The sequence below is a fragment of the Peromyscus maniculatus genome, chromosome 9, assembly GCF_049852395.1.
Source record: "Peromyscus maniculatus bairdii isolate BWxNUB_F1_BW_parent chromosome 9, HU_Pman_BW_mat_3.1, whole genome shotgun sequence".
Lineage (NCBI taxonomy): Eukaryota > Metazoa > Chordata > Mammalia > Rodentia > Cricetidae > Peromyscus > Peromyscus maniculatus.
Genome location: NC_134860.1, coordinates 52,040,083 through 52,052,919, shown reverse-complemented (window position 1 = coordinate 52,052,919; position 12,837 = coordinate 52,040,083). Strand labels below are relative to the sequence as shown.

At 55.1% G+C, this 12,837-nt stretch overlaps 1 protein-coding gene across 1 annotated transcript; it reads right to left on the bottom strand.

Annotated features, from left to right (window-relative positions):
* Mmp14 (matrix metallopeptidase 14) lies at positions 1-10,658 on the bottom strand. Its single transcript, XM_006988482.4, has 10 exons — positions 10,243-10,658; positions 6,449-6,597; positions 6,025-6,147; positions 5,380-5,687; positions 4,413-4,574; positions 3,509-3,669; positions 3,185-3,323; positions 2,910-3,060; positions 2,303-2,418; positions 1-1,937 (listed from the first exon to the last, which is right to left on the bottom strand). Exons 1-10 carry the CDS (start codon positions 10,348-10,350, stop codon positions 1,600-1,602), a joined length of 1,755 nt encoding a protein of 584 aa, XP_006988544.1. The 5' UTR covers positions 10,351-10,658; the 3' UTR covers positions 1-1,599.
* Between the last annotated feature and the right edge of the window lie 2,179 nt (positions 10,659-12,837).

Here is a 12,837-nt window from a genome sequence, read left to right as displayed (position 1 = left end):
GAATGTGAAACACAGTTTATTCTCCGTGGAAAGGTTGAACAAGGTCAAAAATGTCCTTAAGAGGGCACTGACCCAGCCCCGCCCTGCAGGTTTCTGGGGTCAGTTGCCTCCGCCCCCCTCCCCCACCCCTCCCCATGCCCCTTGTTAACAAAAAGGAACGATTTGAATGGCATTCATATATAATAATTATAATAAAAATATACATTAAACAAAACAAAAAAAAACCCAAACAAGACAGAAATTTAGCTGGGCTTCCAGCACCGTTCACCCCGATTTCCCTATTCCCAACCCCCACCCAGACACTCCTCTCCCTCACCCCCTCCACAGGGTCTCACTCTCCCAAGTCCCCAGTACCATGACCACCTTCAGTGGCTGAAGGAGACTTCCAATGGGTCAGCTGGGTGGGGAAGAGGAAGGGCAGGACACAGGGAACAGGGGCTGAGGAGGGCCTGCATCAGGAAAGGGAGGGGCCCACCCTACCCAGGAGCACCCAGACACCTGCCTCACTAGGGTAGTGAGGCAGACTGAGCAAGGCTGGCCACTGACAGCCTCCTCCGGCCTCTGTGAGTCCCGTGTCCTTAAGACCCTCTCTGAGAGATCCAACAGAATGTGTCCACTCCTGGGTACCACAGTGCCTGCGAGCGCCCTGCAGTCTGCCCAGACCCCCGGGCACACACCGCCACCAGCACACCTCATTTCCTGCCTCCTCTGGCTGCAATCTTTGGGTCCCAGCCCCAGCTACCTGCGTTTGAACAGCTCTTCTTCTGCTTTGAGCCTCCAGGCTCATCCCCCATGCTCCAGATCCTGCTGCCTTCCCTTGACCTCTCTGCACCCAGGGCCATTTCCTCTGCTTTTAGCTCTTCCAGCCTTGAACTCGACATCCAAGGCTAACATTCGGGAGGGGCCAGGTTTGCCAAGGGTTTCCTCAGACCCATTTTAGTCCTTAATGGCTCAGGCTCCTTGGAAGTTCTCCAGGCTGGGTTGAATAGAGGCAGATCTTTGTGGAGAGGAACTTGGTTGTCCAAGCCACCAAGACCCTCACTGAGCGATTTTTTTTTTTTTAAAGCAAAGTCTTTAGGGTAGCTGAGAAATCTCTCCACCTCCCAACACACACTCTCAGATTCCTGTTAGTCAGAGTGGTAGGAGGCTGCCAACTGGGTACACTTGGTACTTACAGGGCTCGCATGCCCAGAGAGAGCCTCCTGAGGTCAGAGTTCAGAGATTTAAGGTATGTAGTTAGGGGATGGAAAAGAAGCAGATGACCCCCTTTGGCCTTTGCCCGTGAGGCCAAGAGGGTCTTGCCTTCAAGTGCAGAGCCCTGAAAACATTCAAATAGGGCCGGACACACACCAAGCTGCGAGGTTCCCTTGGGGGCCAGAGGCCAGAAGGGACTACCTTCCTGCTCAGCCCTCAGGGGGGACCCACCTATGGATGAAGCAACGCTGGGGTGAGGGTAGGAGGGGCCAGTTAGGGGCTGAGAAGGGAGGCTGGAGGGAGAGAGGGAGCTCAGGGTGGGTGAGAGCAGCCCACCTGCCGCCGCCGCTGCCGCCTTCAGAGGCTGAGTCCTGGTGGGAGAAGCGGGTGGGCCAGCGGTGGGGGTCAGACCTTGTCCAGCAGTGAGCGCTGGCAGTAGAGCAGTCGCTTGGGGGTCCCGTGGCGTCGGAAGAAGAAGACAGCGAGGCCCACGGCCAGCACCAGGAGCAGCAGCAGCACGGGCAGGACCACGGCAGCCGCACTCACAGCTCCGCCACCCTCCTCGTCCACCTCAATGATGATCACCTCCGTCTCCTCCTCAGTCCCAGTCCCCTCATCCGGTCGGCCCCCGGAGGGGCAGCCCATCCAGTCCCGGAGAGCCGACTTGGGGTAGCCTGGCTCCACTTTCAGCTTCTGGTTGTTGAATTTCCAGTACTTGTTCCCCTTGTAGAAGTAGGTGAAGACTGCGGGGCATCAGGAGGGCGGTGTCAGGCGGCACGAAGCAAGGCAGGGGCAGAGTCCACACGGGCCCCAAAGAGAGCAAAGAAGAAAGCGCGGTTAGCGTGATGGCCCGCTGAGCTCGGCCGCTCTACCTTCCTCCACATTTGCTTCCTCAAGTGGAAAATGGAGCCGATCACAGCACCAGGTTGGAAGGGTGGGGAGACTGAGGGTACTACACAGGAAAGCACTTGGCTGGTTCCCGGTGATCGACAAGGACCCCACTGCTATCATCATCAATGTCTCCCAGCAGACGCTCTGTCTTTCTGTTCTGCCCCGGCTCCCCATGCCCACCCTTCTTTGTACACACGGTTTCCCCTGCCCCGCTCACCTTCATCGCTACCCATGAATGACCCTCTGGGAGACTCGGGGATCCCTTCCCAGACTTTGATGTTTTTAGGGTACTCGCTGTCCACTGCTCTGAACTCCTCATTGAAACGGTAGTACCTGGGGGGGGGGGAGAGAAAGGAGAGGGCGTGGATCCTGGGCATGCCCTCAGAGCTTAGCAGACCCATGACGGAGTGCACCAGGGGACAAAGGGTGGCTCTGGACGTGGTTGGGGACAGGGGTTTTGAGTAATGAGAGCCTGCAGCTGAAAGAGGCGGAAGGAGGAGGAGGAAGGGACGGTCCAGGCTGTAAGGAGCCACCAGCAGACCTTAATAACAGTGCCTGGTGGCTGGGGTGGAGACACAGTGTTGGGGGCAGGAGGCGTCAAATGACCAGGTCTGAAATGGTGACCCGGTCACATCCCACTCAGGCAGCACTAAGAAAAACTGCCCATTGCTAGGCAACTGAAAGGCTTAGCCAGTTCCAGGGCAACACCTTGGGGGAAAAGGGGGCCTTTCTTCAGAATTTAGGGACAAGGATATGCGGGGTGGCAGTGGTGGTTATTAGTTTCTGAGTGGAGAGGCTTGGAGGTTAAGGGTTGGAGGTCTTACTTATTTCCCCTGAAGAAGTAGGTCTTCCCGTTGGGCATCCAGAAGAGAGCCGCATCAATCTTGTCAGTGGGCAGTCCCCGGCCTAGCTCCTTAAGGTGCTTGGGGTACCCAGGTTCCAGGGAAGCTTCGTCAAACACCCAGTGCTTATCTCCTGGGGTACGAGAGGAGCGAAGAACCTGGGTTCAACTCGACCCTGAGGTCTTTGTGACTCAAGCGGAATCCGCTCACCCAAGGAGACCCTCCCAACTTCTCCAGTCTATGAAACACCTGGTTACCTTTGAAGAAGACAAACTTGCCATCCTTTCTCTCATAGGCAGTATTGATGGACGCAGGCAGGCCCCTCCAGAACTGGCCGATCGGCATCGGATAGCCATCCATCACCTGGTTATTCCTCACCCGCCAGAACCATCGCTCCTAGAAACCCGTCAAGGTGGGGAGAGCCCATCACGTCTTGTCCTTAGTTTTCTTCTTCAGTCCCCAAAGCTCCCCCACTGAGCTCAGGCCCATGGCGTTAGTTCTCGGTCCTTCTACGACTATTTCCACCCAGCTCCCCTGCGGAGCGTCCTTCTGTCCCTTCTGTCCCTCTTCTTCTCTCTCACCTTGAAGACAAACATCTCTCCTCGGAGCATGGCCACGGTGTCAAAGTTCCCATCACAGATGTTAGGCCCATACGTGGGGTTTCTGGGCTTATCGGGGACAGAGGGCCAAGAGGTAGTTCTGGGTTGAGGGGGCATCTTGGTGGGTGACCCTGACTTACTCCCTGAGGAAGAGAACAATAGTGGCACTTCAGACTTCGGGGTAGAGAGGACAGAAGGACAGACACATAAACAGACAGCACCCTTAGAAGGCACAAAGAGGGTAGGGGTGCTCTGGAGATGGCTAGTGGTTAAAGCATACACTGCTCTTGCAGAGGATGTGAGTTTGGTTCCCAGCACTGACAGGTGGCTCACAACCACCTGTAACCCCACTTCTAGGAAGTCGGATGCCTCTGGCCTCTGTGGACACACACACACACACACACACACACACACACACACACACACACACACACCTCTAATAAAAATAAATATATATTTTTAAAAAGTGTAAACAGGTTTTTGGAGAAGGTTGAAGTAGTTAGCTTGGGTATACTCAAAAGTGGCAGCTATGGAGCTGGAGATATGGCTGACTGACTGATTAGGAGCACTTGTGGTTCCTACAGAGGACCCAAGTTTGGTTCCCAGAACTCACATGGCAGTTTCAGGAGATCTAACGCCCTCTTCTGGCCTCCATGGGCACCAGGCATGTATGTGGTACACACACACACACACACACACACACACACACTACACACTACACTTATACCTATACAAAAACTTTTAAAAAGTCGGAGCTGATAGAGGCAGTAAAAGGTGGTATGTAGTGTGTGTACAGATGTCACAGCACTAGGGAGATAAAATGCAGGACAGAGACCAAAAAGGGGCAAGAGCAGAGACAGGAGCAGGGCGGGGATGGATAACTCGCCATAGAGTTGCTGGATGCCGCGGCGATCATCGTCAGGGAGCACAAAGTTTTCTGTGTCCATCCACTGGTAAAAGGGCGCCATGATGGCAGAGGGATCGTTGGAATGCTCCAGGCCTAGAGCATGGCCCAACTCATGCACAGCTACCAGGAAGACGTCATTCCCTGTTGGGATGGAGATGGTGAGAGCTTGGGTCCCTTCTTAGGCTCCCTGCTTCCCCACCACAGGAAGATCGGATCTTGAGGGTCAGTCTCCTGTTTGGTTCAGAAAGCCCAAAGCCAGTCACTACCCGCCTCTGGGTGGAATGGGGCGCCCTGGGGCAGGATTCTAATCCCAAGAAAACCTATACTGTGGGGCTCAGTTGCTCCCAGAAACTAGGCATCATCTTTGCCTGGAAAAGTGGGTGGAAAGGAAGCTTTTAAGTCTGTGATTGGCAAGGCAGTCAGGTAGGGACAGCAGACCAAATATACAGCTATAAATAGCTTAAAATATAATTCCTGCTTTCACACAAGGTTTGTGTGACCAGTACTTAGCTGTTTGTTGGTCTTTTTGTTGTTTATTTTGAGACAGTTTTGCTATATAGTCTAGGCAGGCCTCAAACTCACAATCCTCCTGCCTTAGCACTTTTATTTATTTACTTATTTAGTTTTTCGAGACAGGGTTTCTCTGTGTAGCTTTGGTGCCAGTCCTGGATCTCCCTCTGTAGCCCAGGGTGGCCTCAAACTCACAGAGATCCACCTGCCTCTGCCTCCTGAGTGCTGGGATTAAAAGCATGTGCCACCACCGCCCGGCTAGATTTATTTTTTAACTTTATTGACTTATGAGACAGGGTCTCACTACTGAAGCCCTGGCTGGCTGGAACTTACTATGTAGACCCGGCTGGCTACTACACCCTGCTGGCTTAGATTCTTCTACAGTCAAGTGATTGCACATTCTGCCCAGGGTGGAAGTCAGGGTTCCCTTACTCACCGTTCAGGTCATCATTTTGGACAGTCCAGGGCTCAGCAGAATCGAAGTGGGTGTCCCCTCCAATATTGGGGCCTGGGAAGTAGGCATGGGCCAGGAAGCCCCCTTCGCCATCAAAGGGTGTACTGTCGCCATGGAAACCCTCCGCAAACAAGATCATGATGTCAGCCTGCTTCTCATGACCCTCTCTGATGTAGGCGTAGGGTACTTCCCGGAAGCGCAGTGGCGTGGCACTCTCCCACACTCGGAAGGCCTTCCTGATGGCCTCGAATGTGGCATACTCGCCCACCTTGGGGGTGTAATTCTGGATGCTGACAGGAGGGTAGAAACGGGGAGTGTTGGGATAAAGGAGGCGCAGTTCCCTGCTCTCTCCCAGCACTAACTGAACTGCCCAGCCACCCTGCCAGACCTGCTTCCCTTGCCATGGCGTACTTGATATCTCAGTCCCAAGAACCAAAGGCGTAGGGGTGTTGGCACTAGAGGGCATCCCCCAAATGACGGCACTTCTCTGCCAGATTGCAGCCATTTTCCTTCCCACTCCCTGAGAATGGAGGAGACTAGCGCAGGCCACCTCTGTCTCTACATCTTACAACTACAGGGAAGGGTAGTGGATGCGAGAACAACACATCTCTAGGCTGTTGGACTCACCAGAAAGTGATCTCATTATGCTGCCACTTGAGGCCCTGAATGGCATAGCGCTTCCTCCGAACATTGGCCTTGATCTCAGTACCAAACTTATCTGGAACACCACAGCGAGGGCGCCTCATGGCCCTGGGGTGGAAACACTGGGGTCAAAAAGGCCTTCCAGGGGAGAGGCTGGAGTGCTACAGTTGACCCCGGGTCCTGGCCTCTGGCCCCAAGGTCAGTGTTGGGTGGGGCTTTGTGTGTGTGTGTGTGTGTGTGTGTGTGTGTGTGTGTGTGTGTGTGTCTGTCGGCGGTGTAGGGAAAGGGCAGGTAGTGATGTGAACGGGGGTGGGGGAGTGGGGGGGGAGGGTTGGGATACTGGCCTAGGGCCAGCATCAAGGGCAGCGTTTCTGGTATTCGGTGTGGTCAGTGGATGTCAGGAACTTACTTCATGGTGTCCGAATCAGCCTTGCCTGTCACTTGCAAACCATAGAACCTTTGCATGGCGGCGATGGCAGCGGAGAGTGACTGGGGGGAGCGCTGTGTGTGGGTACGCAGGTCCCCTGGAGGTAGGTAGCCATACTGCTGCAGCCAGGCCTGTGGGGAGAGGAGTGTGGCTTAGAGAATTTTCCTCTTGGTCCAGGGGGCCCACCTGCCTCTCCGCAGCATCTGGCCGGCGTCCTTGGCTTAGTGAGACATAACATGGGCTCCAGGCCTGGTTCTGGCAGGCACTCTCAGGCTAACTGTTGACTTGAACTCTATAGCCTAGACCTCAGTGTGGCTTGTCCCCAGGGGTGATGGGGAGCAGACGGCTCTAAGGCTGGAGAGCCACTGGTCCTGACCGGCTATAGTACTCATATAAATGAAAGGACTGATGGACTGAGAGAGTTTTAGGATGCTTTTGGTTTGTGTTTACATGCATGTGGAGGCCAAAGGTCAATGTCTGGTGTGTTCCGTGGGAGCTGTCCACCTTCTTTTTCAGACAGTCTCTCACTGGGATCTGTGGCTCACCTCTTAGGCCAGGCTGGATGACCAGCAAGCCTCAGGGAACTGCCTGTCTCTGCCTTGAGATTACAAGTGTGTGCCACCTTCTCTCTCTCTCTCTCTCTCTCTCTCTCTCTCTCTCTCTCTCTCTCTCATTGGTACCAGGGTTCAAATTCAGGCCCTCAAGCTTGCAAAGCAAGCATTTTAATAAGCCATCCCCACACCCTAGAGATTTTCTCCAGCACTTTTCTCCTCTGTCAGTCCTTGCAAAGATGGCATGTCCCATTTGAAAATGTCCATGACAGGTAGAGTAGTAGAGTCAGGGTGAGGGATTCTGAACAGGGTGAGGGAGTTCCTGGAACTGAGGTGCCACACTTCGAGGACCTCTCACAGCAGAAATCTTTTTAAGGAGTCAGGGTGGAGGCTGGATGCTGATGGAGAAGCTGGGCTCTTTAGAGGTGGTAGCTAATCAGCCATGACCCTAAATAAATACTCTATGACCTAGTGATCTAGGCTCAGAAAGCCAAGCAAGCCATGCTATGTATGGCTTCTTTTATAGGGAGACATGACCCAGATAGCAAGTTCAGAGGGAGATTCACGTTGCCTAGAATGGGCATTTGGAGGGGAAAAGGGCAAAAGCTGCCTCGGGTCCTGCATCCCCTATCCACGGTTATTAGGATGGATTTATCTCCACATGTTGCTCCCCCTTCAGGCCTAGGCATGGGTGGTAGAGCAGTGCTCTTTTGTGGGGTCTGGGGGTGATTCAGGAGCAGCTGACTTAGGACCTGAGCCCAACAGGGGCAGGAATTGCAACATCGTTCCAGGAAGCGATTCCCCTCAAGGCTGACGTGAGGGCCTGAGCTGTAAACAACCCAGCCTTTCCCCCAGCCAATAAGCAAGGCCAAACAACCCTAGCATCACCTGTTTCTCAAAACCCTCCTCAAGGGCCCCGGTGAGTTTAACCTCTTGTATGTCAGAGGGGCCTCGCAGGGTGCGAACGTCCCGTTCCCTCGGATCGGAAGGCTTGCCCTGACCTGTGCTGGCTGATGCCACACTGCCAGTGCCCTCCAGAGGCCTGCTGTGGCGTGTGCCGAGTATGCAGGGAACTCCCTTTGCTCCTCGGCTCACCTGTAGGCTCTGACCCCTGCCGGGGTAACAGCTGCCCCAGGGCTGAGGGAAGGGTAGGAGTGGCCCGCCCCTCCCCCACAGCTGGAAGTTAGGAGGAGCAAAGGTTCTCTTAGCCAAAGAGAAGGCATGCTTCTGGAGGAGGATGGAGAAGGGAGGCCGGCGGGTGGAGAAGCATCACAGCTCTGGGTAAATCCCTTTACCAGCCTTTCAAGAGATAGGCAGGTCTAAATAAGGAGACTCATAAACCCTGCCCTGTACCCCGTGGAGAAAAATGGATGCTTTGTCAAGGAAAAGGGACTCCCGGGAAGAGTATCACAAAGCCAAGAAAGAAAGTGTCCCCATCATTTTCCTTTCCCGGACTGGGCATGTTTCGTTCTCCATCTCCCAGAGCCAGGCTCTGAGCAAAGCCTGAACCACAGACTCTGAGACTGGAACCGCAGGAGAGGACTCTGGTGTCTGCGGCTGAGTGGGGGGAAGGGTGAAGCACCAGACACACTGTCCTGGAGCTGGTGTGGAGCCGCGGAGGCCTGGTGAAAGGGACCTCGCTGCCTGGGGCCTGGAGAAGAGACCTGGAGACGTTGGGTGGCAGGACCCAGTAGGCTGGCATTGTCTTGATCAGTAAGGGCAGGGTATATTCCCTAGGAGAAAGTCGAGGCGGCCCGGAGGGTGGGGGCTCTCCAGCTCACCATCAAGCCTTGGATTCTAGCCTCTTCTGGGTCTGCCCCGCCCTCCCTCGGCTTCCCACCCTACTGTGTTCCAGAAGCAAATGGTGGTTCTGGCTCTGGGACGACCATGACCCACTTAGGGCAGAGCCAGGGCTGCTGGCCCTCCCCTAGGGGACCTAGTGGAGGCTGGGGAGGGGAAAAAGAAGTTGGCAGTGGGCAGTCTTCCAGAGGTTCCTTTTGTTAGGCACTCTCTCTTTGGGGCTAAGACGGGAGCTTCAGGCTTGGGAAAGTCACCCCCTCTTTGACAACTGGGTTCGGTCTCCAGTCTCAGGGAGGATTTTACTCTTCCTAGTCTCTATGGACAAGTGTGGCTCCGCTCCTAGGAGCCCCAGGTCTCTTCGGGGGCACAGGCAGCGTGTGCCCCGGAGACGTTACCTCGGAGGGTGTGATCCGGCCTGGGCCTGGGACTAGAGCAGAGGGAGTCAAATCCAGACGTATCCTGCACTTTGAGCCCTTCCCAGCCCTTCCCTACCACACCCAGGTCCTCACCAGGATGAGTGGGTTGGGTGGCCCAAAATAAGAAGCTGATTAAATCCATCTCCCCACCTTCACCCCAAAATAAGAGAAGGAGGGAAAACTTCCTCAGACTACTCCCACGCAGCTTCCTTCAGGACCGGGGTGGGCTATGGTCTTGGGAGGGTTGGGGGTGGGGGCGACCAAGTCAGTTGGGACGCTTGAGGGTGACCCAGGCCGGCCCTCAACTCACTCGCCGCCGAGCTACTCCCCCCAAGAGAGGAGTCGCCCCCAATCTCTCAGTAATTAACGCAGAAAAACAATTAGCAACAAAAAGCGCCCCCCCCCCCGCCCCGAAGGCGCCGGTTGGGGTGAGGACGCGTGGAGGCGGTGGCCAGGCTGCGCCCCGAGGCTCACAAGAAGAGCTTTGTGTGCGCGGAAGTTCGGCCCGCCGTGATCCTCGACGCCAGGGCCCGAGGCCCGCACCGAGGGCGGTCCAGGGTTGGCGGGTAGCGCCCGGCCGCCCCCGACGCCCCACTTGGTACAGATGCGCCCGTGCGGGCACCTGAGCGCTGCCAAACGGATGGAACAGCTCGCGTGTGACACCGGCCCGGACGGCGCGGGGTCGGAGCGGAGTCCAGTGTTTACGAGGCTCCTGCCTGGTGCCAGAGTGCGCGCAGAGCCCGGGAGAGCGAGGCCCAGGCCCCGCTGCAAAGTTCTTCCAGGGAAGGGGGGAATGGGAAAGAGGCGGCGGCGGCGGCGGAGGGGGTTTGTGGGAGGCAGGCAAAAGTTGGATCGACTTGCAAGTTTGCAGATCGGGAGGGAAAAGAAAGGCCGGAGCAGCAGAACCCCCCCAGAGCCCTGCTCTCAGCGGGGGCTGTCCCCTTGGAGACCCCCGGGCTCGCTTACCCGGCGGGCGCAACTCCGGGAAGGGCCGGAGGAGCTCACTTACTTCGGGGCTGAAGTTGCTGCCTTGGGCCCAGCCGAGGGAGGCGAGCGCGGTGCCGAGCGTGAGCAGGGGGAGCAGGAGGCTGCGGGAGGGTCGAGGGGCGGGAGACATGGTCCGCGGCGTCGGGGCGCCGGGCGGTGCGGGCTCCGCGGCGGGGCCCACGCCCTGGGGTCGCGCCGCCGCTCTCCTTGGGCGCCTTTGTCTTCGGAAGGCACGGAACTTGGATTCCTAGAGCGCAGGCGGCTTGGAGGTGACGGGATGGCTCCTGAAAGTGCCTGTTTGCTCTTCTCTTTTCCGTTTTTTGATCTTTCTTCTGCTTAGTCGGCGAACTGGGTTGGAAGCCCTCTCTGCTCTCTCCTTTGGTCCCTCCCTTCTCCCACAGCCTCTCCTCCGCCCCCGCCCCAATGCCCTCCTTTCCTGGTGGGGACGTGGTTGTTTCAGCCTGAATCCAATTACAGCCAAGAGCAGGCAGGAGAGAAGGGGGAAAAAAGTTGTCTTTCTGTGGTGCAGGCTGCCATCTGCAGGGGTTGAGGCCACCGCCAACAACTAACTAGGAGCCTGGGTGTCCCGGGGGACGGGATGCGGAAGACTTTCTCTTCCTAAGCATTTTTTGGGTGGCCTGATTCCCGTAGTATTCAGCATGTCTCACTTCAGAGTGTTAAGTACTGGGAGGCCTGATGGCTAGGGATGGTGGTGACATGGAGTTTTCAACGCTCGTGAGGAAGGGGCATTTACTAACAAGGAGGAATTGTGTGCTGATCTGTGGACAGCCTGCTCCTCCTGCCTCAAACTTACAATTGTAACAAAAACCATTGTCTAACAACAATCACAATTACTTTGAATTTGGGGGTCCACCCCTTCATTAATGGCTTTTGCAATCCAGCTGTTCCATTAAGTGTGAACTGCCAGAATAGGAAAAGGGTTCAAGGTCCCAGAACTGGGGAAAGCCAAATAAAAGTCTGATTGGAATTGTTGGAGGAGGAAGGGTTGGAGGTTAGGATTCTGGAGTTTTGTTAAGTCTTGACACTGGAGACAGTTCCCTAGAGCCCAGCTTCCGCGATGGCTGGGCTCTGAGAACAAAAGGAGAGGTATGCAGGGAAGGGGAGGACAGGCTGAAGCTGGCAGGGAGAAAGGGAGAGATAAGAGGTTGAGAACTAGATCTGGAAAGACACCAAGCAGAGGGACAGAGGCAGGAAAAGTGTGGGAGACAGAAAACCCGACCATCAGCGAAATGTAAGCTCCAAGAATTGCCTTTGGTCAGCGAGAGGAAGGAGGCAGTGGGGAGAGGAAGGGAGGGAGAGCTAGCGAAGGGAAGCAGTCAAGCAGGGGGCAGAAAGGAGGTCAGGTAGGAAGCTCCAGAAATCCACAACTACCAACCAGGTTTGTGGTGGGAAGATGCAAGGCCAACATTCAGTGCTGGACCGGGAACAAAGGTCCTTGCCTTCAGAATCCAGGGGAGGGCTCAGGATCAATAAAACGAATGGTTGCCAGGTCATGGGCAGTTTCCAAGGGGTGGACAGTGGGTATTAGTGCCACAGTGGCATTGTGTAGGGGTAAGTACAGACCCCTCTTCAACTAACCTCTGGAATTCAGTCAGAACATAAGTCCTTCAGCGGGAGACTAAACACACAAGTTTAATTCTATGTCAGCTTTCCAGAGTGAGTGTCTCCTGGACCATGTATCCGGGACACAGGCCAGCCAGAGCTATATAGAGACCCTTTCTCAGAAAGAAAAAAGGACCTCCAATGGGAAGCCCTTTTTGAAATCCACAGCAAATTCCCTCTTTATTTTATGTGCATTGGTGTTTGGCCATGGGTGTTGGGTCCCCTGAAACTGAAGTTATAGTTGTGAGCTGCCATGTGGATGCTAGGAATTGAACCCGGGTCCTCTGGAAGAGCAGTCAGTGCTCTTAACTGATAAGCCATCTCTCTGCCCTCTGGGAAGCCCTTTTCATCAAAACATTTATTGAGTGCCAACTGCACATAACTGAGCTGATTATGGTTATGAGCTGAGATGTGACTCAAGTACCTTGGTAAGAACAGGTAAACTGGTGCTGCCCCTTTTCGTCCTTCACAGAGCAGCTGCTACTCTTAACTGGGTCGGCCTTATGGCCAATATGGGAAAGGATTAAAATCTCAGAGCAAGGCTGGCCGCGGTGGCACACGCCTTTCGTTCCAGCACTTGGGAGGCAGAGGCAGGCAGATCTCTGTGAGGCTGAGGCCAGCCTGGGCTACAAAGTGAGTTCCAGGACAGCTTGGGCTGTTACAGAGAGAAACCCTGTCTCAAAACACCAAAAAAAGAAAAAGAAAGTAGAAAGAAGAAAATCCCTGAGCAAGGCTAAGTGGTAGGGTGGTGGCATGGTTAGCTTTTGCAGAGCTCTGGGTTTGTTCTCAAGTACCAGGGGCAAAATAACAGCCTGAGTCAGATCTGGCCGGACTGGAGTGGAGTGAGCACTGAGGGCTCTGGGCCAGGCCTCCCAGCAGTGATTGTCAGTTCCTCTTGGTGCTTGAGGTTTTCTGCTGTCAATACAAATGGCGGGAAAAACGGCTTCGTTCTGCATGGGATAAAGCATTCAGGCCACAGAAATGAAAGCCAGAG

Coding starts and splice junctions, on each gene's coding strand:
- Mmp14 (XM_006988482.4), bottom strand. CDS start 10,350: ATGTCTCCCGCCCCTCGACCCTCCCGCAGCCTCCTGCTCCCCCTGCTC. Junction 4,575..5,379: donor CCAAAATGATGACCTGAACG/GTGAGTAAGGGA, acceptor CCATCCCAACAG/GGAATGACGTCTTCCTGGTA. Junction 3,061..3,184: donor CAAGTTTGTCTTCTTCAAAG/GTAACCAGGTGT, acceptor CTCGTACCCCAG/GAGATAAGCACTGGGTGTTT.